This window comes from Poecile atricapillus, chromosome 18 (genome assembly GCF_030490865.1).
Source record: "Poecile atricapillus isolate bPoeAtr1 chromosome 18, bPoeAtr1.hap1, whole genome shotgun sequence".
NCBI classification, from domain to species: Eukaryota; Metazoa; Chordata; class Aves; order Passeriformes; family Paridae; genus Poecile; species Poecile atricapillus.
In genome coordinates this window covers 5,102,907-5,130,710 of record NC_081266.1, presented here as the reverse complement: position 1 = coordinate 5,130,710, position 27,804 = coordinate 5,102,907, and the positions used below count along the sequence as shown (strand labels likewise).

The window sequence follows — 27,804 nt, the reverse complement described above, 5'->3', positions numbered from 1 at the left end:
TTTACTGCTGTTCAAATTGTTGCCATGGCTGCTGGATGGGATGAGCTGCTGCTCTTCCACCAGCCGGCTTATCGCATGGAGGAGTGACGACACAAATTCTTCACCACACAGCTCACTTTACCTTCTTTGGCTTTTATTTATCACTTGGCTTTTGTTTGACCTTTGAATACTGAGAAATGAGAAGCTGAAAGACAGCAGTGAGAGATGGTGTGGTATAGTGAGCATTCCTTTCAGCATGGAAACCCTGTGCCATAGGAATTGATTCAACAGCTGAAATTGTATTTTCCTATAAACCAGAAATCAAGGACCAAGGTAGGTTGCTCTATAGAATTTGCATAAGCAGTTGAGTATCTCATTAGAAAAATGTGTATGTACACAGATTTGGTGCTGAGGAAAGGAACTGAAACCCAAACTGGCAATGAATCTCTTCTCTTCCCTTGCCATACAGACCTATATAGCAAGCAGGACACGACACCAAAACTGGAGATGGCACACTGAGGGCTACAGCAACTTAAAAGCAATGAATAAGCCATGCAAGTGCTTTCCCACACCTCAGACTCCTGTGCAGTCTGGGTTTAGTTGCTAAATAAATATTTTTTCTTATTGAAACTTAAATAAGATTAACTCTCTTTTGAAAAAATATACTTTGAATACTGTTTCCTGTAAACTTTCTTTGCAGTGTGTGTGTGATGCAAAGCTGTGCACCAAAATGTGAGGTCTCTGCCTGATTTCCATCAGCCACCTCAGTGAACTCTGAAAGCCCAACCCATCCTTCATAAGACATGGAGGGAACAAAGAGTTCCCCATCTCCTCTGCCTCCTAGAACAGAAACTACACAATGAAATGTCTCTGTGTTTCAAAAACTTTAAAAAGGGCAATGCCAACAGTTAAAAAGAACGGAAAGGCAGGCAAAATCTGATGGAATGGGTGTAGCAAAAGCTGATGGGCAGTGTGTGCTGACCTGCTGGGCACATCCTCCTCTGTCCCTTTGTCCAGCACGCTGCTGAGGTTGTGCTCTGCCAGCGTCTCCTCGGGGACCTCCTCCAGCTCCTCCTCGCGCTGCAGGGACAGCCGGTAATTCTCCAGCTCGATGCGCTCGGGAGTGCCCCGCAGCCGCTTGGCCAGGCTGGGCTCCTCCAGCCCGTTCACACTGGAACCTGAGAACAAGCCAGGCAACAAACAACAAATGCAACAGTCAGAAATTCACGTTTTTAAGAAAATTGAGCAGTTGGGAGAAAAGGGGCACGAGGCAGAGGGAGGTAAATAAAGCGAGAGAATACCTTACGTCATTTTCCTGTTCGCCACTACTGGGAAGCCAGACTGCAAAAGGGAAGCTTAGTGGTTTTGGCTAATAGATGCTAAAAAGAATGTTAAATGTCCTAGCTGAGAGAGGAAACAGGGCCATTTTAGCTGCAAAAACTAGAGATGCAATGAAGTCTCTGCGGGAAGGCCTAGGCACAGGCTGGATGTATTATCTGAGACACAGTAGGAATGCTCTGGGATAACCCTGCTGTGAGTTAAAACTGGCACCAGCCAAGGGAAATCTACAGAGTTCAGGAGCAAAACAATACTGTTACTACTTAAAGATGAGGGAAGGAATGAAAAAGGCCAAGTTTTAAAACTTTTAATAGACTTGAATCAATTTGCTTTTCAATCAGAATTTGTAATGAATCACAGGGACAAATCTCAGAGAGACATCTGTAAGCAAAAATCCCAAAAATCCCCAAAAACTGCAGGGATATGTGAACCAGACAGTTGTAGAAAAGTAATGAGAAGCTTCATTCACTGTAACACCCAATGAATTTTATTCTACCCTGCTTTCATCCACTTATTTTTAAAAATTGTAATATTTTAGGTTGAAAGCTGTTTTAGCTGTTGACCCCTTACACAATTTACTATTCACAGAGCCCAATATTTCCATCCTTTTGTTTTGTTTTGCTAAACAAGCCAAGCCTTCTTCTCACTGAAGATAAGCTCTTCAGTGCACTGATCATCCCCATGGGCTCTGCACCTGTTCCAGTTTGGATTAATCTTTCCAGAACCTGAGTGATTAAAAGTGAACGTGGCTTTCCAGATGAGGCCTTTATCAATGTAACACACAAATCTCTCATCAGATACATGCTGAGAACACACCTACCTATTTATATACCACATAATACTGGTGGCTTTTATGAACTTTAAATCTTTTCCCTTCTTTGATTTCAACTGGTAAGCACTTTGTTGGTAGCAAAAATTCTCAGCATCTTCTTAGTGACCTGGTACTTTCCACTATTACGTTACTAAGTTTAATCTAACAGTTGGCAACATTTTGCAGCTCTTAGTGAATGCTGTGCCTGTCCTCCTCTGCATTGATGAGGGTTTGAAATGTTGCCTCAGCCCTGAATTTCATTAGCAGGGTTTTTTCCCTTTTTTTTAAATTCTTATTATTTTTTTGATTTTTTGGGGTTTTTTTGGTTTTGGGCTGGTAACCTTAGTGACAGTATTACAAAGATCAGTCCCCAGATCACTTTTTGGGACACTGCACAGTCTGTAGGTGACACCCAACCTCATTATTTCCTCCTTTAAGAAAACCTCTCATCTCTAATTTAGGCCAGCTTCTTAACTACTCACTCCATGTATGCACTTCATGTATTGTTGTTAATTAACAATAATAATTGTTATTACATGACAATAATTTCCATGTGTCAGCATTCCTGTGCTTTACTCAAGTCCAGACTGTTCAAATGCACAATAATTTCTCTCATGGAGGTATCAGGTGTCAATAAAAGCGAGTCCAGCACAGTCTCTGGTGAACCCATGCCACATTTTATAGCACTTACCTGCATGAGGTCAAAGGACTTCCCTTGCAGAACTAGCAGCTTTTAGTTATTCCTTAAAAGAAGGTGTTAAATCTACTGTTTAACTGATATGTACTTGTTCAGATCACTTTTTAAAGTTTTTTATTTATTTTATTTTTGGTTTTTTATCTGCAGGACATACTTGTGTTACCCAGTGGTCACACAGCATTTCCTGAATGAGACAAAGTACATCAGGACAGCTTGATTTAATCACAAATTGTTACCACCAAGCTCACAATTTCATTTTTACACTTCTCCCACTCTTCTGAGACACAGACTATTTGCTTCATTGTATTAGTCTGAATTTCCCAATCTTGCTACACAGTGATTTTTTTGCTCCCATGTCTGATTGACTATACATAAAATTGTATTTTATTTTGGCTCCATCTTCACTATGAACACACTTCTGCTTTCCCTTTACCATGCTTTTACTTAAATGCTTAAGAAATAGAGCTCTTTGCTTTGCTCTCCTTTGCAAAGTCTAACCCAGCACGAGCTTTGGCAACATTTACTATATCCTCACACATTTTAATGTCCAAAACAGCTTCTGTTTCCTTTCTTCATCCTTTGTAGTTTCTCACTTTATTCCTAGCAGGATTTTTTTCAGGACAGTTACTCACTCAGTACCACCTTCATATTTCACACAAAATTACACAGGTCTTTACATAATTACTGGCACCTATTTCCAATCCCCCCCTTCAAAGATAAACTGCCAGAAGTGTTATTCTCTCTTTCCTGATATGTTTTAACCTTTCCACGATGTGGGCAGGTGCCTGCCATGCCTTCAGCTGGAACTACAGAGCTTCTTCATGGTATAAACAAATAAACTTGCTCAGGTGGCAACACTGCCTTGCATTTCCAGGGATGCTGTGGTCTGCACCATTTCCTGCTGCTAAGCCTTCTGTTGTGCTTTGATTTGCAGAGTTTAGTGGAACTGATCTGCCTTTTTCACTGGGATTCACATTTCATTTCATTTCATTCTTTCTCTCGATGGTGATACCAACTCTGCCAAATCTATCTTTGCAATTTGTGCTGGATTACCCAACCCTGAGCTCACATTAACAGAGGAACTGACCTCGAATTTTGCTCTGCTACTTTGGCTGACAGTAAAAAAAACCATAGAGCTCTGGTTAGCACCAAGGTCAGGGGAAACAAACAAGGAATATACTAAAATAATGATTTAAAAAAAAGGTTTTGTACTACTCAGAACTCTTTATACACAGAGCCATCAGCAAGGCTCAGCTACTTTAACAGGAATGTATTTCCACAAGCTGTTTTTAACTTATTCTCTTCTGATGCAAACCCTGACATAGCTGCAAAGTTCCCAAGAAAAAGAATTCTGAAAACCAAAGAACAAGAACTTTTATCCATCTGATATTATTTCACTCCTTTTGTTTTGTAACTATCTTAGGGGCTTTTTGTCAGCCTTCTCAAAGAAAAAAAAAATCAAACAAAACAAACAAACAAAAAAGCCCCAAACAAACAATTTTCATATAATTAAATTAAATGGAGTAGAGTTCTTTAAAAGAAAGGCTGTTTCAATACTCCAATATCTAGTGTGGGGAGAAAGACTGGCAGCAATCACTGTAGCATAGAGAAGGACAGAAAATCAAGCTGACATCTGTTCATATGTATTTTATGAGCATATGTGATCCTTCAGGTGAGTTTTTCTAACCACAAATCATCACAAAGACCCAGTGTAACTGGGACACAGAGAATCAAACAAATCCTATCACAGCACAAACTGTAAGTGGGAGTGACTCAATGCAACTGTGTTAAAAATCTTTGAAGATGGAAAATCAGTCTGTATTTGTCCTGGTTTAGGGCAAATTTGGGAGTGAATGCAAAAAGATGGGGTCAAGCCAGGATGACCTGTGAGCTTGACAAGCACTCCATGCCTCGAAATCTCAAAGTAGGAAGGGCATTCCCAGTGTTTTCTCTTATTAATTTATATATCTGTACACTTGAGATGCAAAAGTGGTCACATCCCTCCACTCTGCCAAGAAAACATCTCTGCATCAGAGAATATGACACAGAAACTCCACTGACTACCAGTTAAACATGGGATTTCTAGGAATTTGCACTACACAGACTATTTAGTCTGCTACACGTGTCAGTTTTGTTTCTAAAAGGTGCCATGCATTTAGCCAATCTGGCTGCCTGCAAAGCCCAAATCCTTACCAAATATGAAACAAGGGAAATTAAACTGACAGCCAACTCTCTGCACCATGAAGCCATCCAGTGTCAGAAGGAAAAGCACTGCACTTCACTTGTACAAGGGATGAAAGGAAGAGTAAGATACATGTATCACTGAAGTGTTCAGATGATGGACAATTTCCCCATTTTATACTCTAAAATTCACACCAACTAATTTGAAATCAGAATTTAAAAAAAACCTCAAAACATAAAAATACAACAATAAAAATATAAATAAGACTGAGGAATTTTGAAGCTTGCCACCTACTAATTTCTCCCATATATATATATATATACATATATATATATGATGCTAAATGCATGGGCAAAGTCCATTCCAATGCAGTTCTTGTAAACCTACAGCTCTTCTGGAGGGGAAAGCTGCCTCTCTCCAACCAATAAACTGCATTTCCCAGGCTGTTTTGTAGCTTGCTGGCAGGAGACAGCTGCAGAGTGTACTCAGCCAGTACCTGACCTTCTACTTGGTCACTGCATCAGAGACAAAAGTCAGCAACAACTTCCAAGTGAGAAAAAGGGCTGATGTGGCTGCATTTGCCAGGAAGAAAAGTTGTGTTACTACCCAGAGAGGGGAGCTACCTCAAAGCCAAGTGTAGCTTCTTGAACAATCAACTGATCAGCTCAAAACCCACAAACAACATCCAAAATAGGACACATTTTAAAATCTGATTCTTTACTTTGGAAAAGTCAGTGGGCCATGAACATTATATAGATCATCTGAAGGGAGCTGTTTTTCTTAACAGGACAGGCTGCTGAGCTGGTGCATGAAAGCTGCCAGAGGCCTTTATTTATCTCAGCTTTGACAGAGCTTGCCTCCTGAAATGATAAGTGTCTGATCAGAGATAACATTCCCAACAGAACTGCTCCTTGCCTGCATGAGTGTGACCTATTCCAGCAATTCTGGCAATTCCTGGAAGGTTTGGGAAGCTCCTCTTGAGAGAGGATCCCATCTCAATTCACTTCCAGTATTACCTTGCTCTGTAAAATCTATGCATTACTCACATGGGCTCGATGAAATCCTGCCAAGGTTCCTCCTTGACACAACACTTCCAGTGCTGAAGATGCAGGAGGGAACTGGGAATCTGAGAACAATGAACTCTTCCCAAAGAGAAAAAAACACCTGTTTATTTTACTAGAAGCTATTTTTCAGTAATCATGCTACCTCTAGACTTGCTTTCCTTAGCTTGCTATCTCAATATCTGACTGAGGTACATGTCATCTCTTGTCCAGTATTTTGTATAGACTCAGCTGTGGCCTTGGGGAATTATGGAAATTCAAATTAAAGAGTTTACTTTGAAACACATGCAAAAGGGGGAAGGAATTAATACACTCTCAGGAAAACCTTCATTATGCATTTCCCAAAGCTTGTGGTTTTGTGGTAATGTGAAATGCTGTACCTGTTTGTTTTCACTTGTCTTTTCCAAACACTTCAATCACTTCTATCTCCACACAGTTGAGAACTGTGTCAAAAAAAACAAAGCCTACAGAAACAGCAGCACATTGCCTATGACCAAGTGCTGCAAAGGAAAATGGGAACTTTTCCAGGGGAGTTTAAAAGTCATGTGGTGAGCTCTGAGTTTGAACTGCTAGAAGTCTTCATATTCCCTTGCAATTAATTTCTAAGAAATACCTTTTGGGGTAAGTTTTCTGAAGTGTGCTATCAATTCAGCAAACATTATCACTGAGGTATAGAGAAGGCAGCAAACGAGATCCAGCAGTATTTTTAGCTTCTCATTTTTCATCTGTGTTCATGTCACATTGAGTTTCAGGATTTTTCCTAGAAGTTTCACCCTCACCCACTTCAGTTCCATTAACTGCCTGTTTGTATTCCAGCCCCACTTCTCATCCAAGGGCCTCAAAAAGCTTTACAAGTACTAGCACACTTAAACAAACCTATTTTGGAAGTAGGTAAGTACTGTAGAGGCACTGCACAAGTCCAGACACAGAGATTAAATACCAGCAAGGCAATCTCACAATAGTCTGGTGGCAGTGCCAAAAACAGAATCCAGAATGCACAGCACCAAGCACTTCACTCTCAACTTCACTTCAAGTCAACAAAAAAATCCACTTTGATGTAAGGAAGTGCCCAGCACTGTGTGCACAAGGAGAAAGGAAATCTTGGTATTGAGGCTCATTCTTAAATGCTGCACACATTCAAACATTAAGTCAATTAAGACATTTCATTTAAATAAGTGCAACTGATTTCTTCTGAAATCCTTTCCTTAATCCTCTCAAAAATTTTTATCGAGATACTGTTAACAATTTCTGTACTGCACAGCAACAGACACATAAACCATGTACATGGCAATTCTAAACTGCCTGCAGAAAGGTGTTAAACGAAATGGATTTTTTAAGGGTTGGTAAGAAGTTCAAAGTTTTAAATCTGGATTCATCTGCCCTTTTACACTTCTCTTTTAGGAAATTCCTCCAGGAAACCCCTGGCAAGAGCCCAACAGACTTGCTGCATTCTTGTTGGTGCTTGTTTGCCCAGTCTCACATCACAAACTGCAGAACTGCACATTTCCTGGTAGGAGGCCCTGAATTTGGATAAACGCATCCTCAAAGACAACAGGGGCAATGCAACACCTCAAACAGACACAAGAACAAATTTATTTGTATTTAAATACTTAATAGTATCCTGGTTTGGGCTGGTATAAAGTTGATTTTCTTCCTAGTAGCTGGTACCATGCTGTGTTTCAGGTTTGGTGTGATAACACACTGATGTTTTGGCTGTTGCTAAGCAGTGCTTACCCTGAGTCAAAGACTTTGCAGCATCTCATGCTCTGCCAGTGAGCAGGTGCACAAAAAAGCTGGGAGGGAGCATGGCCAGGGCAGCTGACCCCAAATTGCCAAAGGGATATTCCATCCACAGAATGTCATGGCCACAACATAAACTGGGGGGACTTAGCCAGGAGGGACTGATAGCTGCTCAGGGATTAGCTGGGAATCAGTCAGTGGGTGGGGAGAAAACTGTATTGTGCATTGTTCTTTGGGGTTATTCCTCTCATTTTCATTACAATTATTATTGTTGTTAGTAGTAGTATATTTCACTTTGTTTCAATTATCAAACTGTTCTTATCTCAACCCATGAGTTTTATTTTCTTTCTGGTTCTGCTCCTGGCAGCTGTGTGGTACTCAGCTGAGGTTAAACCACAACAAGCAGTCACTAAATGTCAGTGTTATTTTGATACAATGCCTCAACTTTCTCTCTTACTACCCATGGGTATTCCCAAACCCTCTGAAAGCCTGAATTACTCAGCTGTACTATGAAGCCATCACATCTTGAGTTTTCTGATGTTTCCCATTTGATCCATCACACATTCTGCTAAATATAAAAGGCCTGAATTCAAAGAGGAGAGAATGATAAGAAAAACAAAGTCTATTCACAAGTAAGATACTCAGTATCCATGCACAGCATTCAAAATGTGCTCAAACCTGAAGACAGCCCTCCCAAAATTCTTCTGTAATGCACACGTACCAATCCTAACAGTAAATAGCAACTAAGCTTTCCAAAAGATGTATTCTACTGAGTCAAAGCTTTTGGGAATTGTAAAGGCAAACTGGCTTATGCTGGACCTGATCAATAAAGCTGTCCTTAAAGCAACCAACATTCTCAAGACCTCTGCTACCATGTCAGGCTCCATCCTCACACCATCAGTCTAGAAATTCTCCCCAGCAAACTGGGGACCTAAACAGAGAAATGGGGAGATTAAGGTGTACAGACAGAAAGGTGTTTAATCAAAAAACCCTCTGATTTTTTTCTACTGGAAGAAGTAGCCAGTAGAGTTATCAAAGAACCACTTTTAGTGCTGGCCAAGTTGTTTTCCAGCATTAATTCAACAGCACATGAAACAAAAATCAGTGAGATGCTGATATCTACTGATTCCCTAAGCAATGAAGAGCAGAAAGCCTCCCTGCCCCAAACCACTATAAATATGTATAGGAACAGCTGACAGCTAAAATACTCAAGGGATTCTGAAACAGACACCCCAGAAACAAACATATAAAGGCATAAGTCCTCCTCCACACATTCCACAATGTCCAGCTAGAATTAAGTTCTCCATTCTCAGATATTGTCCATAAATATGGAAGTTCGTTCTCTTCATAATAGTGAAAATAAATAGGACTGACTGAAATTGAAAATTTCACACATTTGTCTTATGAGTGTTGCAAGGTTTTGCCCCACTCTCCCCATTATTTTGGTTAAAACAGACTTCTAGAACTCCCAAAACAGACACTGACAAAACAGTTGCTTACTGCATCACTAGGGCTGAGCTCAGAAACACCTGGCAATTGCATCGATCTGACCTTTCTCTGGTTTTAGTGCAAGCAACCAGAAGTGAATATAATTAGCCAGAATCACAGATCAAGGTCATCTGTAATTTATACTCATGTCTTGGAATCAAATAGAAATTCATCTAACTGACAGTATAAGTTATGTTTGAGGAACAGTGTTCCCCATATGCAGATGCATGAAGTAGCAGCATTATGTAATGAAGGTTAGGAGTTCAGTATGTGGTTTAACAATACAGAAAAGTTGCCTTTCTTTACAGCAGAGGTATAGAATAATCCAAAGTGTGGCTATTTTTGACTCCTGGAAAATGGCCAGTGTTGTCACTGGTGGGTGGAGAAGAGAATCAGGGGAAAGGAGCTATTAGGTCACCTAATCCAAGCCCCAGGGAACACTGCTAAGCTCAATATTTCTTATTGCATCTCTTCTGGCAGGAAAATCCTTTATATTTGTACAGAATTCGCTTTTGCTGCTGCCCAAAGTGGTTTCTAGTACTGGTTTCCAGTACTAGAGATACAATTATTTTGGGATTTTAAGCCTGTTTATCACTCAGGAGCATTGGCAAATCAGTAACCTATTACCAGTCATTCTTCATTTTGCTGATATCATCTAGGATGTCAGAGCTCTCTCCCTGGTATTTTGATCAGCTCTATCATCTGTTGCCTGGCCTCATTTCCATTCTCTGAAAGAACCTGAGTGTGGGAAGGCTCTGAGGAGGATAAAATAACATTACTTTGCAGGCATACATTTTGTTCTGGAAGCTATTCAAGGTATGGTACCCCAAAGAACCACCTGGGATGAGGCAGAGAAAAAAAGGGAAAAAAAAGAGAAGGCCACACTAGATTTTAAAATCACCATGACCTTGGTTAATGAGATTTCCCACTTTTTGAGTGAACTATTCTATTTTTGTTAAGTAACTTAGAAATTAATATTTAAGACTGATTGTCCAGTTATGATCCTAACAGTGACCCCTTTGATGTTGTTACAAAGAGAGCCTCAACTATTTTATCTACTACATAACACTTTGTATCATTTACTCATTGTGGCATTTATTTCTTGCCACCTGTACCTAGCAGGCCTCTCCCATTTCACTGTGAGGGATCAGACAGGTGATCCCCACTGTGCAAATCACACCAAGCCAAACCAAGGCTATTTCCACCCAAAAGTAGCAGTGGAATCTTCACTGGCAAATGCTCCAGGCTCAAATCACAGAAGGCAAAGGCAGGGACTAGGAGGATGAAGAAGTGCCTGATGCAGGAGAGGGTTTTGAGAAGGACTTGGGGTGTTGGTGGATCTGTCAATGTGCACTCACACCCCAAAAATCCAAACATGTCCTGGGCTGCATCCAAAGCACTGTGGGCAGCAGGGGAAGGAGGGGATTGTGTCCCTCTGAGACCCCACCTGAGTCCTGCATCCAGCCCTGGGGGCCCCAGTGTAAGAAGGATGTGGATCTGTCAGAACAAGCCCAGAGGATGCCACAAAGATGATTAGAGGGATGAAACATTTCTCCTGTGAGGAAAGGCTGAGAGAGTCTGTGGAGGCCTTCAAGCCAGCAGGAGCGCTGAGGAGGGACTTTGTACAAGGGCATGGAGTGGTAAGACACTGGAGAATGGCTTTACACTGAAAAAGGGTGGGTTTAGATTGGATATCAGGAAATAATTCTTTACTGTGAGGGTGATCAAACACCAGAACAGATTGCCCAAAGATGTGGATGTCCCAACCCTGGAGGTGTTCAAGGTCAGGCTGGACAGGACTTGGAGCCACTTGGTCTAGTGGAAAGAGCCCCTGTCGAGGGCAAGGGCTGGAAACTGAACCATCTATAAGGTCCCTTCCAACCCAAACCATTCTTTCAAATCTTTCAGTACAAATTTTGCTTATTTTTTATAGAAACTGGTACTTCTAGTTCCACATGGGATAATGGACAATATTTTGATCATTAAAGAACAACCCATCAGAAGGCTGAAATTTTATCATGTATAATAAAAATGTGGAATGTAATGATTTCAGGTTCCTGTTCAATTTGTGGTCAGATTCAAAACACTACCTGTGAGCAGCTGTCTTCTTTCAACTACTGAGCTAATAACCATTATATCTCTGAGAGAATGTCCAACAGATTTCCATAATCACTGGATCTCAGATAATATTTAGATACTAAGCATTTCTTTACCTGATTTCTACCATTTATATCAAGATTATCAGGTGCTGCAAATGGAACAGGCTGAAATCTTTGGCTGGAAAATATAGTGGGGAATACTTGCCACAAATAAAAGATCCACATACCCCAAAAATGTTCAACATCTGCTCCCTCTTTCTGTTGCATACTTTTCTATAATCTACACTTATACCACGTTCTCTTGTGTACATTTTACAGAGCAACCAAATATTCCAAGCAATCCAGAGGTTCACACCTTAGTGGATTTTTTCTTAAAACTAGGAAAATTTTTGTAATTATATATGTAGATAGTTATAGTAAAAATCTGTCACAGTTCCAGGAAGAAAGCTTCCAAAAGACTTACTGCTGATTAAAAATAGTTTACACATCAGTTCTGATGTGTTTTCACATCAGCCTAGAAGTATTCAAAACATCTCTTGGGTAAAAAATTCCTATTTTTAAACACTTCTACCCTCAAGCCATCAGATAAATGTCTGTAACAGCAGAAAGGAGGATTATGAAATTTTCCTAAAAAAGCAAACATGGCCTTCTGGGATGACAGCAAACATGAGAAATGTCAGACTAAACATACATTTTTAAGAGAAGATGTAAGCAACTAAACAGGGCACAGAAGTGCCATCTCATCCTTAAAGAGCATCTGCCCAGTTTTGCTTGGAAAGCCCAAGCTAAACTCTACATTGTCAGGATCAGCTCAGAAATTAATTCACCTTCCTTCATAAATACACATCAAAGAAGCAGGAGAATAGCTTTGATGCTGTCTCTGGATTATCTGCTCCTTCCCTTGAGATTATTTCTGTTTGTTTTGATTTTGTGGCTTTTTGTTTTGTTATTTTTGGGTTGGGTGCTGTTTTGGTTTGGGGTTTTTGTTTGTTTTTTAATTTGGTTTCCTCCCCTTATTTCTTGCATTTTAAGATATATCACCAACTACATATCTTAATAAATTATGCTGCTGATCACAAGCAGGTGGTAAAACTACAACTCCCTTGTTTTAGTTTGTATAAATTTTTATTCACTTGGTATTTTAGAAGTACTTTCTTACACTTTTTCATCCTTGTAACAGAAGTCATGACACTAGAGAAGAACCACAGGCATAGAAACACAAAGTGTGAGGTGTCTGTGTAAATTAAAAGGAAAATTGAGGTGAGGGTTGTCTCTCCTACCACTGCTACACTTGGTTACTCCAAGTTTTAGCTGAAAACATGGCTTCCTATATTGGTACAGCAAGGATGTCTGATTTCTACTCTGATGGGGAAAAATGCACCTCCCTTCATCCTTTATTCTTTTTTTTTTTTTCTTTTTAATTCATGAAGCAAACATTTGATTTCTGGAGAGAATATATGTAGCTGCAGAGTAAACAGCTTTCCTGATACAGAACAGTGGAGGCTGTTGGAGAGGTTCATCAAAATGACATTTCTAGTTCATGCAGCAGCATGTGAAGTTTTACACTGGTTTCTCATGGCTCCTCCTCAGAACTGAAGGCCCATCTTAACCTCAAAACTGGTACTGCTTAACACAGTAATGAAAAATTACAGGCAATTTTGAAGGCAGAAAGCAATTACCTTCCTCCAAAGAAGGAAATTACACATATAACAGAACTGGTTTGTGGTTGTAGCTCTGTGACGTACCATTTAAATGTAACTATTCTGGGCAAAAGCATTCACAACTGAACTTTCAAAAATCATCTGTTAAATCAAGCTTTTAGCTGCAGGTGGTGCAGTAGGAAGCAGGAGAAGCACGTGAGGAAAAAACACAGAGCAAGTCTCTAATGCAGAGTAATTAATTGTATTTTTGAGAGCAGGAAAATGCAGCTCAGAACTACGATCCAGGTCTGTTTGTCATGGTGAGAACATCACAGAAAAGGCTCTTGAGGAAGGCAGGTCACCTCCTTGTGTGCAGCTCTCCTCAGAAAGGACAACAGTCCAGATAGAACACAAGATGTAAGATTTGGCTACTGAGGATTTACTCATTTTCTGTCTTTTCATCACACCAAAACATCCCAGCTACACCAAGCAGAGGAAGCAAAGCCTGTCAGGACTCTTACCTGTCACACTACGTGTCCCTGCTCCCCCATGGCTGTGACTGCCTTGTCCACAGAACATGACAAAGACCTCTGGCCACACAAAACAACCTCCTAAAGACACCAAACTCTGTGAATCCACAATGCTGAGAGCACATCTATCCAAAATCAGCTTTGCCAAGGCAGTAGAGTATCTAGCAAGGAGGTCCTCAGCAGGTCATGCTGTCTGTGCAATGTGTGCCCTACACTCAGAGCAAACAACAACATAACAGCAACATTTTTAAAAAACCACCACAGTACAGAAAGAGCCTGAAAAGTAGTACTTTGAAGTGACCATGGAGCTCCCCAAATGGCTGTTGTATTAGAACTTGCTAGATCTATTCATTCCACTGTCCCCCAATTCTGTATCCCCTGCAGCATCCCTCACCTGGAACCAGTGGAGGGACAAGGGGGAGGACAAAGAAAAACTCAGAAACCTGAAGTTTGTTTGGAATTTATTCCCTTAAACATTTCACACAGTTGAACAAAAAAATATCTCCATTTCACAGCAACAGGGAAACCACGTGTTACATAATTCAGAGACACACACACCCAAAACAAAAACAGGTTAAAAACAACTGCATAAATCAAAGTCTTCAAAGGGACTATACAGTGGAGACATGAAGCCTTTCTGAGCACTAAATCATCTCACTTGAGCATTATCTGTCACTGAACTTATTTTATGCACAGTCCCTCCTTTTCTCTGAGGGAAACAATCTCAAAATAGTATTACTAAGATTCCACTTTTCAAAAAAACCACACATTTTATTTCTGCAATTAAAAAAAAAAAATCCAACTGTTTCACACCAACTTAATGCTATTTTTCTAAGACACAAAAACATTCCATGAAGCTCTAAAAGTGCCCAGAAAAATTCATATCACCCTTCAGAATATACACATACAAACAACAAATATTCCAGTGGCACAAGTCTACAGGTCTGAAAGCTAGAGAGAAAGAGGAGGAGTTGGGAGCCCAGTAACTCCCAAGAAAAAGTGTTCTTAGCAGGATCCAGCCAGGAGCACAAACTCAGCACATTGCTATTTTGTGTATATATCCTTCTCCATCCTCAAAACATTTTTCAGGATTTTTCAGTGAAACTCCATCAAGTCAGCTTCATCTCCTACTCTTAAGGACAAATAATCTTCCCACCATGCCTTTTCTATTCCAAATTTTCTGGGCTTCAAATCACCAATCCTTAGCCTTCTCCTTTCCTTTATGCCAAAAGCACCCAAATCCTGATAAGAACACTGAAAAGGAACATGATGGACTGGGAACAGTCAAGCACTTATCCTAACACATTCCTGGCTTGTAACTGAGGGATGATTCACTGGGCACTGAACCCTGCTTCTAATCAGGCAACCCCTACACTCTCCTCAGCTTATAAAAATACAGGGTCTGGTTCTTAAGTTTGTATTGTAAATGTTCCAGAGAGAAGTCAATCTTCCATCAGATCTCTCTGCAGCTCTCTGATACCCCAAAAAAGGGTTCAGTCTCATGTGCCATGTCCTGCCAAACCCACAGCCTTGGCTCCTCCAAACAGAACAGACAACATTCAAGGCACGCTAGGAGAGGAAATAGCTTTCATCCCAATTTGGTGGCCCATCCTGAAATGTGAATGTTTTCCTTTTTCTTCTTTATTTTTTTGGCAGGGAAAAGAGTGGGATGTATTTGTAAACGTTCAGTGGTCTAAAATGAAGGCACCTCAAACAGAATGTCATGCCACAGAATTTGTTGGCTGTTATCTTCCCTAATTTAATGTTCAAACTAGAGCAAATTAAAACCCAAAAGTGAATGAATAATAATGAAAAGAAGTGACCAAGTAAAGGATTTCATCAAGATGTTTGTTTGCACAGCAAACAGTATTGCTTTGAGCTAAATCATTTTCACAAGTAAGGCATGTTCAATGTATGCAGAACGGTGAAAAGGCAATGCTTCTGAACAATAGAGGCAATGTTTATGAAGGAGAATTCCTAAACAAATACATATCTGTATTTTTTCAGACAAAATTGAATTCTGTGCAAATGATATTGGATGCATTCAAAAATATTCCTTATACTTGTACAGACATTTAAGACCCTTTTGCAAATGTGGCTCAGATAATTTATTTTAAAGGACATGCCATTTAGAGGAAACAGCCACTCTTTCCTAGCTCTCCAGGTCAGCAAAAGAATTTTGTCACGTATATTGCTTGCTGTTATACACCTGTACTTGTTTAAGGGTCTGCTGTGAAGGGCTTTGCTCTGAATATTTCTCCCTGAAAACACTTAAGGCACATCCATAGGAGGATTTTAACTTTTTAGATTGCATACCTATATCATATACACTTTGTATTTATGTGGTATTAAAACAAAAACCCCCAGTATTTCTACTTTGTATTGCATTTTTCAGTTTTTCATACTATCACAGTTGATTTCTTAATCTTTCACAGGTCAAGTAACTACAGCAAAATATCTCATGACCTGCCTTTTATTGCTGTACAAGTATGAGTTTCCCTGGGCAGTCTTCCCTTTCTGAACTTCCTATTGCTGATAGGGACAGAAATGCATTGTTGTGAAAATATGAGCCTGAAATGGGAAACATTTTACAACAGAACATGGCTGGCTAACATCACCCCAAGGAGCATATCATAAAGCTGATAGGGGTAAAGACTGTTCCAAGTCCATCTGTCAAGGAAGAGCTGAAAATTCAGAAACAATCTTACAGACCTTTAGAACAAACAGAAGAACAGCATTTGCATTAAAAGCACATTAAAACCGTATAAAGTACTGTAAATAATATTAAAAAAAAATTCCAAGACACAGCAGTTACAGATTATCAAAGGGAGAGACAGTTGAAAAGCAAAAGTTCTTTGTTTGGCTTTTTTTTTTTCTTCTTGGCAATAGCAGCATTTTGGCACAAAGGCAAATGCAGGAGATAGAGGAAAAACAGGCAGACAAGGTACAGAAAGTTACAGAATCTACGACAAGCATGCCACAGTTCAGCGAGACCAAAAGCACAGCAAGAGCTGTCCCAGCTGTCCCCAACTTCCCTTTCCCAGAGAGAATGGCAGCCACTGCTCAAAAGCTTGTTGCCACTTCCCACACTGAAGGTTTCCAGAAGCTCCCCTTGCAGGGCAGGACCACGCAGCAAACCCTTCCCAAAAAGGCTGATCCCAGCTGAACAAACCTCAACTCACTGATCACAGACTGAGCCCTGCAACCATCACTAAATGCCACCCAGGCAGGGACTGACATCTTTAGCAAAGTTAATCCAAACAGGTTAGTGACAGCACAAGAAAAGGTTTATTGTGAGCAGTCTCACCTCATCTGACTAAACCTGCTGAAGGCTGTTTTGTGGTTGAATATATTTTAAGCATCAAGCTGGCTAAAATAGGTTTGGTGGTATAGCAAAGGGGGCAGTGAATGTATTGAGAAAACCCAGGCAATTTACATCCATTTGGGATTTCATGGCAACTACTAAAAAGCTGGTCTTGCATGAGCCACCATAAAGCTCCCTGAAACAAGCACTTTTGGTAAGTCAGGGCTGAATTTAACTCTCAGGTATGAAATATAAAAATGGCTGCCTTTTTATATATTGAAAAGTGGATGTTACTGTTGTACACCTTCCCTTTACCCTCTAAGCTGTCTTTACATTGCCACTAAATATCAAACCTGAGAATGTTACACACTTCTCTGCTTTTACTTAATCCTTTCAGAGGCAATTAACACCCTACACCACAACCTACCTCACTGCTGAGGATTAGCTCAGACCTCAGGGCCTGAAATTGTTATTGCCAAATTCCATTTGGTGGTCTTGCCTTAAAGGAAGTAAAACACTTTCAGATGTATGACCTGTACTAGGTGAGTGAGCAGATGGATCAAGTGGAGGCTGGGAATCAGAGCCCTGTCTCTGTCTCCATCTCAGACAGGTTCTTGCTCCAGGTATTTGTCTAGCCTACAGTGAAAGTTTGCAAGAAAGCATATACACAAATAATTTAAATTCAGGAGTTACATTGAGATGTAATCTTACAGACTCCTGATTATTCAGGAATAATATCCTGGTTTTCCACTGTATAGGTAAGCTTGGTAGTTCAAAAAGGTTTATTTTCTCAAGCCATAAATAACTGTAAAACCCATCACAGGTTTCCTGACCTAGCTACCCAGCAAGAACAGGAGCTGAGGGTAAGCACATAGAGAACATGACTTTAACAGAGAACTGACCTGCCTTTAATGCCACTGTGGCTTGTTTTTAAAGTACATTCCATTTAGCTTCCTCCTGCTTCTTAACCATTGCTAAGTCAGTAGTTCCACAGTTTACTTAAATCATACTGCACAAAGAAAAGAAAACTCAGCCACTAATGGTATTTCCTTAGCACAACAGAGGCACTGCTCACCTCTTCTACCACTGAAGATATTTCTGCCATGCACACCAGAAAATGCACAACACACTGCCTGAAAGGTGTCCTAATGCACTTTGGGCACTGCAAGGGGCAAAGATTTAAAAGGTCCAAAAGCTCTAAACATTATGCTACAGTTAAATGCTGCTTTAAAAAGCAGAAAGCAAATAGAAGGAGCTCTAGATTTCAAGTTTTGCCATTAGACAAGATGCTGTCTGTTCCATCTTGCTTCTCTTGAAGTACTACAGTGCTGCTATGGGATTGTGCCACCACTAGAGAAGGAGACAGCTGATTTATAGCTGATTTTTATCTGATTTATACAAGTTTGTCACAAACTATGCCCTACTGTTCACTCATTTAGGTGCTACTTGCTGACTGTTCCTTTGTAAAAGCAATTAAATTTGATTTAAATCAAAAGAGATTTTCTGCCAGCAGTTGCTGTGATAAACTAATTGATAAATGTGATTAAAATCTCCTTCCAATTACCATCACCTACAGCTTCACTCCACAAAACAAACACCTTATGTGAACATCAGTTGCCCTGTGCATCAATAAATATATTTTTCTATTCATCTTTAAGAATATGCTCCAAGCTACAAGAAAAATAAAGTTTTTTTCACTTTCAGAGAAAGCAGTTTTAAATCTATCCAGTTATGCAAAAAATGCTGTAGTTCACACAAAGTCCATAGCATTTTGCAAATATCATTCTTCCCTACCCTTTTCTCACTTTTGCCATATGGAAATTGCACACACACAAAAGGGGAAATCTTGAAAGTAACTACACTCCAAGAATCAACACACTAAGAATAAATTTCTGTCAGATTGCATTCAGTTACAATCTTAGAAACACTTGTATAACAATATAAAGTCAAAGAACACCATGATTTTTATCTCTCCTTTGTGTTTTTAAGGTCTTCTCAACTGGTACTATGTAAACATTCTTTTCTCAAAGTATTGCCCTAAGTATATTCCCTTTCTAAAAGCAGCTGATTTAGCTTATTCATAGTTCTCTGGAATAAGTACTAGAAATTAATATTTCTTCCTTTTTCTGACATCACAAAAGGAGCACTTGGGGGCTGGGCAAACGAGCATTTGTAGCACAGACACTTCTCTCGTGTTAGATGGAATTAGAATGTCAAGTTAAAAGGGAAAACTACAGTAAGACACACATTCACCACCCCATTTCCAAAGCCAGGGCCAGGAGCAGCACAGATGCTGGCAGAGGGAAGAGCACCATGACTTGCCAGCACCACGAAATTCGAGGGGTTTAAGGAATCCAATCCCATTAGCTGTCAGACACCCAGAATTCCAAAGGAGACACAATCCAAAGATAATGGGATCTTTCCCATTCAAGTACCAGATTAATAAAGAGAAGCTTGGGAGAACGAGAAACCACACCCAGAATTCAGGAAAACACAGAAATCACAGTTGGTGAGCTATTCCAGTGCTTCAGAAAAACTTTGAATTTCACTGACACCGAGCTGCATACATTGCAGGGCTCTTTATCTGGGCTGACTCACAGGAGACCCTCAACTGAGCATCTGTGTTTTCCTGGAATTCTTTCAAATAATGTCCTTGAAAGAACTGAGAACATCTAGGCCCCAAAGCCACAGTGCAAAATAATATATCGAGATTTCCACGTAACACACAAAATTCACACGGCACCGCAAAAACCAAATGAGTTACACAGCTCAAAGTGGGGTCACATGAATTCTTACTGGTCAGCAGGCTGCCCACAGAACTCCCCTAGGATCTGCCCGAGAACTTCTGACTGCACATAGAGAAAGGGAACCCCAAATGCCAGCAGCTGACACATGAAAAAGGAGTCCAGAGGGTTCTGGGCTATGTGGTGCCCAATGGAGGAGACTGTGCTGTGCAGGCGCTGGCTCACCACCCTAACTCTGCCCACGAGGCCGAGCGAGTACTGCACCACCCTGCTAAAGAAGGAAGCGGAGCTACCTGGGGCCCTCTCTGCTGAGGTGGGGATGCTGTTGGCCCGTCCGTTCCCTTCGCTGGCCATGGTGTCCTGCAGAGGTCCTTTGGTGTCCTGGAAGAACGTGGGGGAAGGTAAATTCACGTTAAAATTGAAATTGTTGTGTGTACTGAACATGCCGAGAGAGGAATTGAGATACCCTGCAATCATCACCATAAGGCAAAGGCTGAAAAACAAGCGTGCTCCTTCCCAGTTTAAGGTTTTATTAAAGCTCTCAAAAACTAACTGGATAGCCAAGAAAGTCCAAGCAGTAAGATCCCTGAGGTCTGCTCCTCTGGGAAATAAAACAGGTACCATTTTTAGTCTTTAGTTTTGGCAGGAAGTATGGCACATATTGGGATGGATCTATTATCCTTCCAAAAAGGAGTACAGCTTCAGCTTGTACTAATAAAACTGAGAATCAGGCAGAAGGACAGACACCACTGCTAGCACAAAGGAAAATATCATTTAAGGGAGAAGGGCAGTTTGCAGCACACAAGTTTAACAGAACTTAAGAAACCAGCATGTAGCTCGCTCAGTGTATGCAAAAATACTGAAAAGGGGCTTAAGGAGAAAAATTAGGTGCCTTGGATTATAATGACAAAAGCTGAGGGACTTTTCTGTATTACAGAGTGTCTCTTCATCCTATATTTACAGCACAAATACTTCTATTATGGTAGTATAGGAAAGGGGATACTCTGTCTTTCCATGCAGGTTCCTGTTAACACACAGCAGACCTTCAGAAATGAAAGCTTGTCATCTTTGCATCTTATGCAAGTGGGGTAGAACTTTATGTTTCAAAGGAAATGAAAACAATTTGTTTCATCTTAAGTAAAACCATAGAGAAACAAAGCAAAACCAGAACTGGTACCATTATTCATTTAGTCTCAACGTACGCTGAGAAATTATTTCAGCTGACAAGAAAAACAAATCAAAATTCTGTTTTGGATGGGAAAACACATCATTTCATAGTAAGTACCATGAAAAGAGCAGTATTAAGTAGAGGAACTGCTTTTAAATAAGATTTAGTTGGACTGCAAGCTTTCATGATACATAAAGCAACTAAATACACTCTGAATTTTTCTACTTTCTGAAAAAACCCCAAACCATCACACAGACTTTCCCAATGTTAAGAACCAAAATCTATTAAAGTGGCATGTTAGACAAAAAATAATGAGTTACCTTTCCTGACAGAGGACCCACTGCTGGCCTCTTCCTCTGAGCATAACCAGAGACTCGGTAACAGTAGTGAGGTTTACAGTAGAATTTACCTGCAGATAAAACACAAATGATGGTCAGCAACAGGAATACAGGAATTTAGCACAATATAAATGTCCATCTCACTGCAACTTATTTTCTGCTGCCACTCCTGTTGCTCTCTCTAATTTCTTCACTATATGCAGAGACAAACACTGGCTGAAGTTTTAGATCCAGCCCTGCTGTCTACCCTTGTAACTAGCCTCCTTTCCATTGGGTGCCTGAGAGCCATTTAGTTTAAAATCCTGTCAAACACCAAAGCAAAGCTGCAGGCTTGTGTGGTATCACATGCTAACAATGCGGCAGTGTGTGAGGAACAAAGAAATCATCACATGAAAAGCTGGCAGAAGCACTTTTGGAAAAAGCAAGAATTAATACAACCAGCAGAGGAAAGTGGGAGAGGACAGTGTTAACTCCCAAAGAACCATCTCTCAAAATGCACAGTGGCTACTTGTAGAAAGGACAATGATTCATTTTCACAAATAAGACCTTTTGTGATCCTGCTGGCTTTACTAACACCCCACAAGTCTAGAGAGGTTTTTCACTGGTATCTGAGCACTGTCAGGAAGACAAAGCAGCATTAGCAATGCCATCATGCAAATACTACTGGTACTAATAAAAGCAGCAAACTGATACCTCATAATTATCTTCCACTGTACCTTTATCAGTGTATCCTGCTTGGTACATGCAGCCCATAGCACTCCCCACTGCTGTCCCATTCCTAGAGCTTTGAAAATGCATTCCCAACATATATTCTGACCTCTGCCTTTTCCCTCTGCTGGTATTTGCAAAATGCTTTATGAAAAGTGACAAACATCTTTCTACAAATCTTTACTTCAAGGAGTATTTCTTAATATTCACTCTTACCAAAACCTGCTTTTTGAGATTGTCTGAAATGAGTAACAACTGAAAACCTCTTACATAAAAACTCTCAGACTTTGAAGCCTAAAACCAGACACTGACTGCAGAAGGCTGCAGAATGCTTGTCAGCCCAAACAGATGAACAGCAGCAATGTGTGTATAGCTTTGGTTTTTTTCCTCTCAAAGAAAGCTCAGAATGAAATGTGAGCTACATTTTCACAATTACATTAGATAGGACACCACAGATTTCTGTTTAGCCATATATGCTTCATATAGGCATACAACTGTTAGGCATGTAATATTTCAGAAGGAATGCTGTTAGCCTGCTGAAACTGCAAGCTTTGTGTTTGTTTCACTGAGAATTAGCTGGTCATAACACAAGCATGCTTGCACAGGGAATCACTAAATATCTGGTGGTAAAAACTGTTTCAGCCCCTACAGCTGACAGAGGAACTCAGTCTGTTACTGCTGAACAGTCAGTCAGAAAATCAACTATTTGTGAGTGCTCAAAATAACAGCAGGGCTCAAAAAATGCTTTTTCTCGACTTTGATTTCTGACAAAGATGTTACTTTTATATGTTGATTTCAAAATTACCACTGGCCCCTTTAAACTTGCCTGCCAAGTCTGCTGACCTTCCACACAAGCAATAAAGGGGTTTCTATTCCTTACTGGGAGTCTGGTTTGATGAGTGAGTTTCCTCAACTCTTCACAACCCAGCAAGTCCATTAGTTCAAAGTCATTATATAATGCATTATGAATACACAATTTTAGTTCTTTTTGCCCCTTAAACCAGATGGTGTTTCCACAGCCATTTTTCTACCTAGTATATACTAAAAGATTCTTCTTAGTTACACAGAGTGGACACCCATCAATTTCAATCTGCAGCAGAACATCTTGGAGTGTCAACCTGTGACATCTATTTTAAATTTTTACTCCCTCTTTGTCTCAATCAGTGGGGAAAACTACTGGTACTAACACTTTTTTCCTGTTTTCTACACCATGATGTCTGAAATAGAATCCTCTGCACCTGACTTATCACTAGTTTTACACTATTTTGCACTTTTTTCCCCACTGAGATTGGATTAAAGATAGGCAGCTGTGTAAGAAAATAAATGGATACCTGCAGATGTGAAACATTTACCTGAAGTATTTTCTAATATGTTTTCTTCAGAAAATGTGATGTTTTTGTCAATTACTGCTCAAACAAAGATTGTAATACACAGCTACCCTTGCAAGGAGATCACTTTTCACAGGTGATGGATGATCTCAAATTATTACCTTTAATATGCTCACTTTGCTGATAAACTGAGTTTCTGAATTGCTGACATATTGTCTGGTTTCTCAGACTTGTAGGGTATATCTGAAGCTTCTCTTAATTCTTAGCATGTTATATTCTTTAAATTGAGGCATCAGCAAGTTTTTGTAATCATATTTTTCTCTCTTTAGTCTGTCAGATACAGAAAATGAGTCATTACTGAATCTTCAGTAACTACTCTAACACTGGCTTACCTCTACTCAACTTTGATGTTCCATTTTTTCTATATAAACAGAATTCAGCTTGTAATGACTTATTATCACAGCCCTTGAGTATAAATTTCCTATTTTATTACATCTAAAATAAACATACAGAGTTGGACAGTTGTGGTATCTTCAAGAAGAACAAGCTGACCACATTTCTCTCCAACTTGTAATTTTCTCTTAAGTGGTATTAAACTCAGTTTTATTTAAATACTGTCAAATGAGGAGAGTAAAAGGTCTAGCCCTCAAATGCAGCCTGTAAAGCTTTTTAAAGCCTCCAGTTATTATTTGTTTCCCTGCATTCTAGCAGCTGTTAATGATGCTTTAAGTTTTAGCTTTCATGTTTTTAAGATTCTGCACTGCCTTTGTGTGAGACTCTGAACTTCACATAAAGTGTCAGCAAATTCTCCTCACAGTTCAGGCAGATAAAATAATCCTTTTCCAGCCCCAGAACCAAGGGTTTCAACGCTGCAGCTTCAGGCCCAAAAAGTATAAACAACACCAAACTGAAGAGAGCAAACTGAGAGGATGGGATTTCATCACCTGAAGCTGTAATTGGACAATTAACCCCAATATGGAAATGGACCAAAACTTATAAAAGTGTGAAAACTCCTGACCCAGGGTCCATCTTGGGTGGAGCCACAGCCAGGCTCTTGCACTGCCCAAGGTGCATCTTTTGAAGGCCTTTTAATAAATAAATATCCACTTTATTCCTTTATCTCTGTCCAGCCTCTGTTCCAGGGAGCCTCTCTAGGCACCATCACAATGTTGTATTAATTCCTATGAGCTTGGCTGCTCTTCTGCCACCGTTACCTGGCCATAAGGAACCCGTGAACCTCCAACAGCTTGAGAGATAGAGAATGGAAGTTACTCTCTTCCCTAACTCACCAAATAACTTTCAAGCAACAAAAGAGCTTCCAGGACAGAGTGGTGGGCAGGAGGCCATCCCCTTACCATCCTCGATGTCGTAGGCGTAGGAGGACAGGCGCAGGGTGGTGGTGCAGTACTCGCACTTGAAGCAGCTGCGGTGGAAGAACTTGCCCTCGGCACTGAGCCTCTCCATCACGTAGACGCGCTTGCGGCAGAAGTAGCACACGTCACTGCCTCCCAGGTTCTGGGGGAACTCCTTCTTCAGAGAGCCCTGGACACAAAACAAGGATGGCTGAATTTGTGTGTGTCCAGATGGCACACCAAGGTCATGTTTGCTCTTTGTTTATGTGGGTACAGGAGCACCTGGATGCTGCTGCGGTTCTCTCGCACGTGGATGCTGCAGTTCTTGGACACGAGTCACGGTTTTAACCAGGACACCAAAAACTAACCTTGTCATCCAGGAAAAAGGGTCCTAGGATGCCATGCCTACATCTACCAGGAGTAAAACAAGTTCTGGGTAGATGAGTGGACACCAGTACTATTAATGGTGACCCTGAAATCAGTGACTTAAGGAAGCTTATGAAGAAAGGCAAAACCATTAGAACACCCTCAAACAGCAATTCTTAGACCTACATTACCAGAAGCAGTGTTTCCTCCAGAGAGCAGCAGTGCAGAAGTATTATGAACAGCTTTCTCAATTCACTATGCACAGTCTTTGGACGCTGGCATTAGACTAAAATATTTGGCAAAGAAAACGAGGGCAGGAGTGAGGGTGGATGGAAGAAGGGAAACAAAAATCTCTCACAAAGCTACGACAGGTTCCACCAGTGGTGCAACAACTGGACACTCACAAAACTGGAGATCTACACAACATCTAATCACAAACACGCGTTATCTTTGACATCGTCTTACCAGTTCCTTCTTGTCTAGAAGGGTTTTGGGTTGCTCTTTCCTTTGAAGCTGATTGGCTATCTGCTCAGCCAATGAGCTCACTCCGCCTGTGTACATCTTTATGTACTTCTACCAGATGGGTTGAATAAAACAAGTGTGATGTGAGAAAAGGAAAAAAAAAAAATCAAATTAAAAATATAACTAGAATGATGAGAGGTTAGGTGGTGAAAAGGTGCAGAGAGGTCAAATCATGCCAAGACAGTGGACAATATAAAGTGACAAGTAGTAATAGCAAAGCCAGTGTCATCAGAAATCACAAGTACAGTCCAGGACCACCTGTAGGAGCTGACAGGAAGACTTGCATTTTGCATTTTTTAAGTTTAAGTTCCAGGAATACTATGATGACGAAGGGAGCAGATCTTGTTTTTACCTATGGGGTATTTTGCCCCTGGAAACTTGAGTATAGACTCTTCTAAAAGATGAGGCTGAATATAGGTTAAGAATTTAGGTTTCAGGAAAAATTGACATCAGAAACAAAGATCTTTCTAGAAGGAATGTTACCAAGTCTAATGCAACATGCTGATTTACAACAGTGTATTTGTATGCTTTGCACCTGGAAAGAATTAATTTACAGAGCATTCACGGAGCAGGGACAAGTCCCTAACTAAAGAACTCACAGAGACTCAAAAATATTACTTCTTCCAGTGCTAAAAATACGTGGAGGTTTATATGGAAAAAGATGGAAGAGCCTCATCCAATGCATTAAAGCCATACCTGCATACATCTGGAACATGTATTTATTCAACCCTGAACACAGCTTTATGACTTGGCTCTTCTCCCTCACGGGCACAGACTGACTCCATAACTCTGGATATCTAAAAACCCTCCAGTATTTTCAGCAGTCTAGGCAAGTCAGCTGTTACCTTAGATGGTACCAAATGAGTGTCTGCAAGCCAAGTTCAATCACTGAAGGAGTGGAGGAAGTGTTTTTCACAGGAAACACAACCGTTGGCAAGAATTAGGTGGTTAAGAAAATGAGGTGGTTCCATCCACGTTAGCTCAATCACACTGCAAACGCCACGGATTTGACTCAGAGCAGCTCAGAGCACACCAAGCAACTTCCCTTTTCCACACTAAGCAGCATTATGAATGTTTCTAGCTGGATTCTTAGCTAATACAGGATCAGAGAGCCACTCGGCTTCTAGCAAGTGGGAAATGCCAAGGATAACAAAATGAAAGTTGTATCTTAAAACCCCCCCTTGCTTGAAGCACAGTAGTTATTTCCCACAACTAATAACTAATTTAATAGGTGTGGTTGTTAGCCTTTTAGCAATGTGTAAAACCTTCACAAGTTCAGACACGAGAACAGCAGGAAGCATCCCAAAAACTGAAATTCATCACAGAATGGGTACTTCTTTGGGGAAAAAAGATGATGAAAATGGAGTGCTCAGCCAGAGATTACTGCTGCTGTCACTACAGTCCTAATTCCTTAAGCTCTTTGTCACTGCAGTAATGAGGGGGATTATTTCTACCCAGAAAGAATTTATACCTGTCTACTGATTCCATTCCAAGAGGCAGAGCACTTGCAGTATTTCTAAATGCAGGAAATAACAAATGATTTGTCTTTCAGAGTTTTCCAGGTTCTACATATATAAGTGCAGAGTTGCTTTTCAATGACACATATCTTGTCAAACATTACATTTAAAATGGTGCTCACTTCTACAATTTCCTTCAGCATTGATTTTTAACTGGCAATCATAATTTGGCCAAGAGTTTTCCCTTTCTTCTGAATGATCAGAGACCTTTAAGGCTTTTAAAGTTTTCTTAGAAGAGAGATCAAACATTTCCAGGGAAAAACTTCCTTTTAGCTGAACCAGATTTCCCCTGATCAAGTTTTGATCTGAAACCTTCAACTGCAGATCCTTCAGGATCTTTACATTTCTGCCAGCACATAAGAAGTTCTGTGCTCAAAAAATGAATATGTTAATATTAACTCACAGTACCTTGGACTATTTGGTGTGAGAAATTTACTTGCTGAATTTTTCATTTGGGGTTGTGTGTTTCTGATTTGTTTTGGTTTTTGCCTACATATCACATCTGGCCTAATTAGGGGTATTAAGTGAAGCATTTTATCTTTCTTCCTATGGTTTTCAAGAGATGGAATGTTCTGCAGCATTTTCAAAAGGAGGCAAAGAACCTGCTCCAGCTTAGGTCAAATCAAGTTCCTGCTGTTTACGTAGGACAACTGTAACTAGTTGAAATTGTCAGTGAATTATCAAAAAGCCAAAGCACATTTTATTTCACACTGTCCATTAACCATATACGCACAAACACATTCTGTTGTTTAGCCCAAAACTTCAACAAAAGCAGCAAGCAAAACCAGAAAGCTTCACTGCAAAGCCAGAAGGACTATCAGTGCTCAAACCCCCTGGTTTGAGCGTGAGATGCACCACAAACTTCTCACGGACACGGAATGTTAAAAACATT

At 40.3% G+C, this 27,804-nt stretch overlaps 1 protein-coding gene across 20 annotated transcripts in view; it reads right to left on the bottom strand.

Moving 5' to 3' along the window:
- MICAL3 (microtubule associated monooxygenase, calponin and LIM domain containing 3) overlaps window positions 1-27,804 on the bottom strand; it is a 149,193-nt gene that overhangs the window by 44,322 nt on the left and 77,067 nt on the right. For 19 of the 20 annotated variants that reach the window (XM_058853043.1, XM_058853050.1, XM_058853047.1 and 16 more), the window contains 5 exons: window positions 25,339-25,446; window positions 24,511-24,697; window positions 21,102-21,190; window positions 19,907-19,994; window positions 962-1,157 (listed from right to left, as the gene is read on the bottom strand). In XM_058853043.1, the coding sequence (XP_058709026.1) occupies window positions 962-1,157; window positions 19,907-19,994; window positions 21,102-21,190; window positions 24,511-24,697; window positions 25,339-25,446 (668 nt within the window). The remainder of the gene's footprint in view (window positions 1-961; window positions 1,158-19,906; window positions 19,995-21,101; window positions 21,191-24,510; window positions 24,698-25,338; window positions 25,447-27,804) is intronic. The other variant, XM_058853061.1, reaches the window with a different exon arrangement.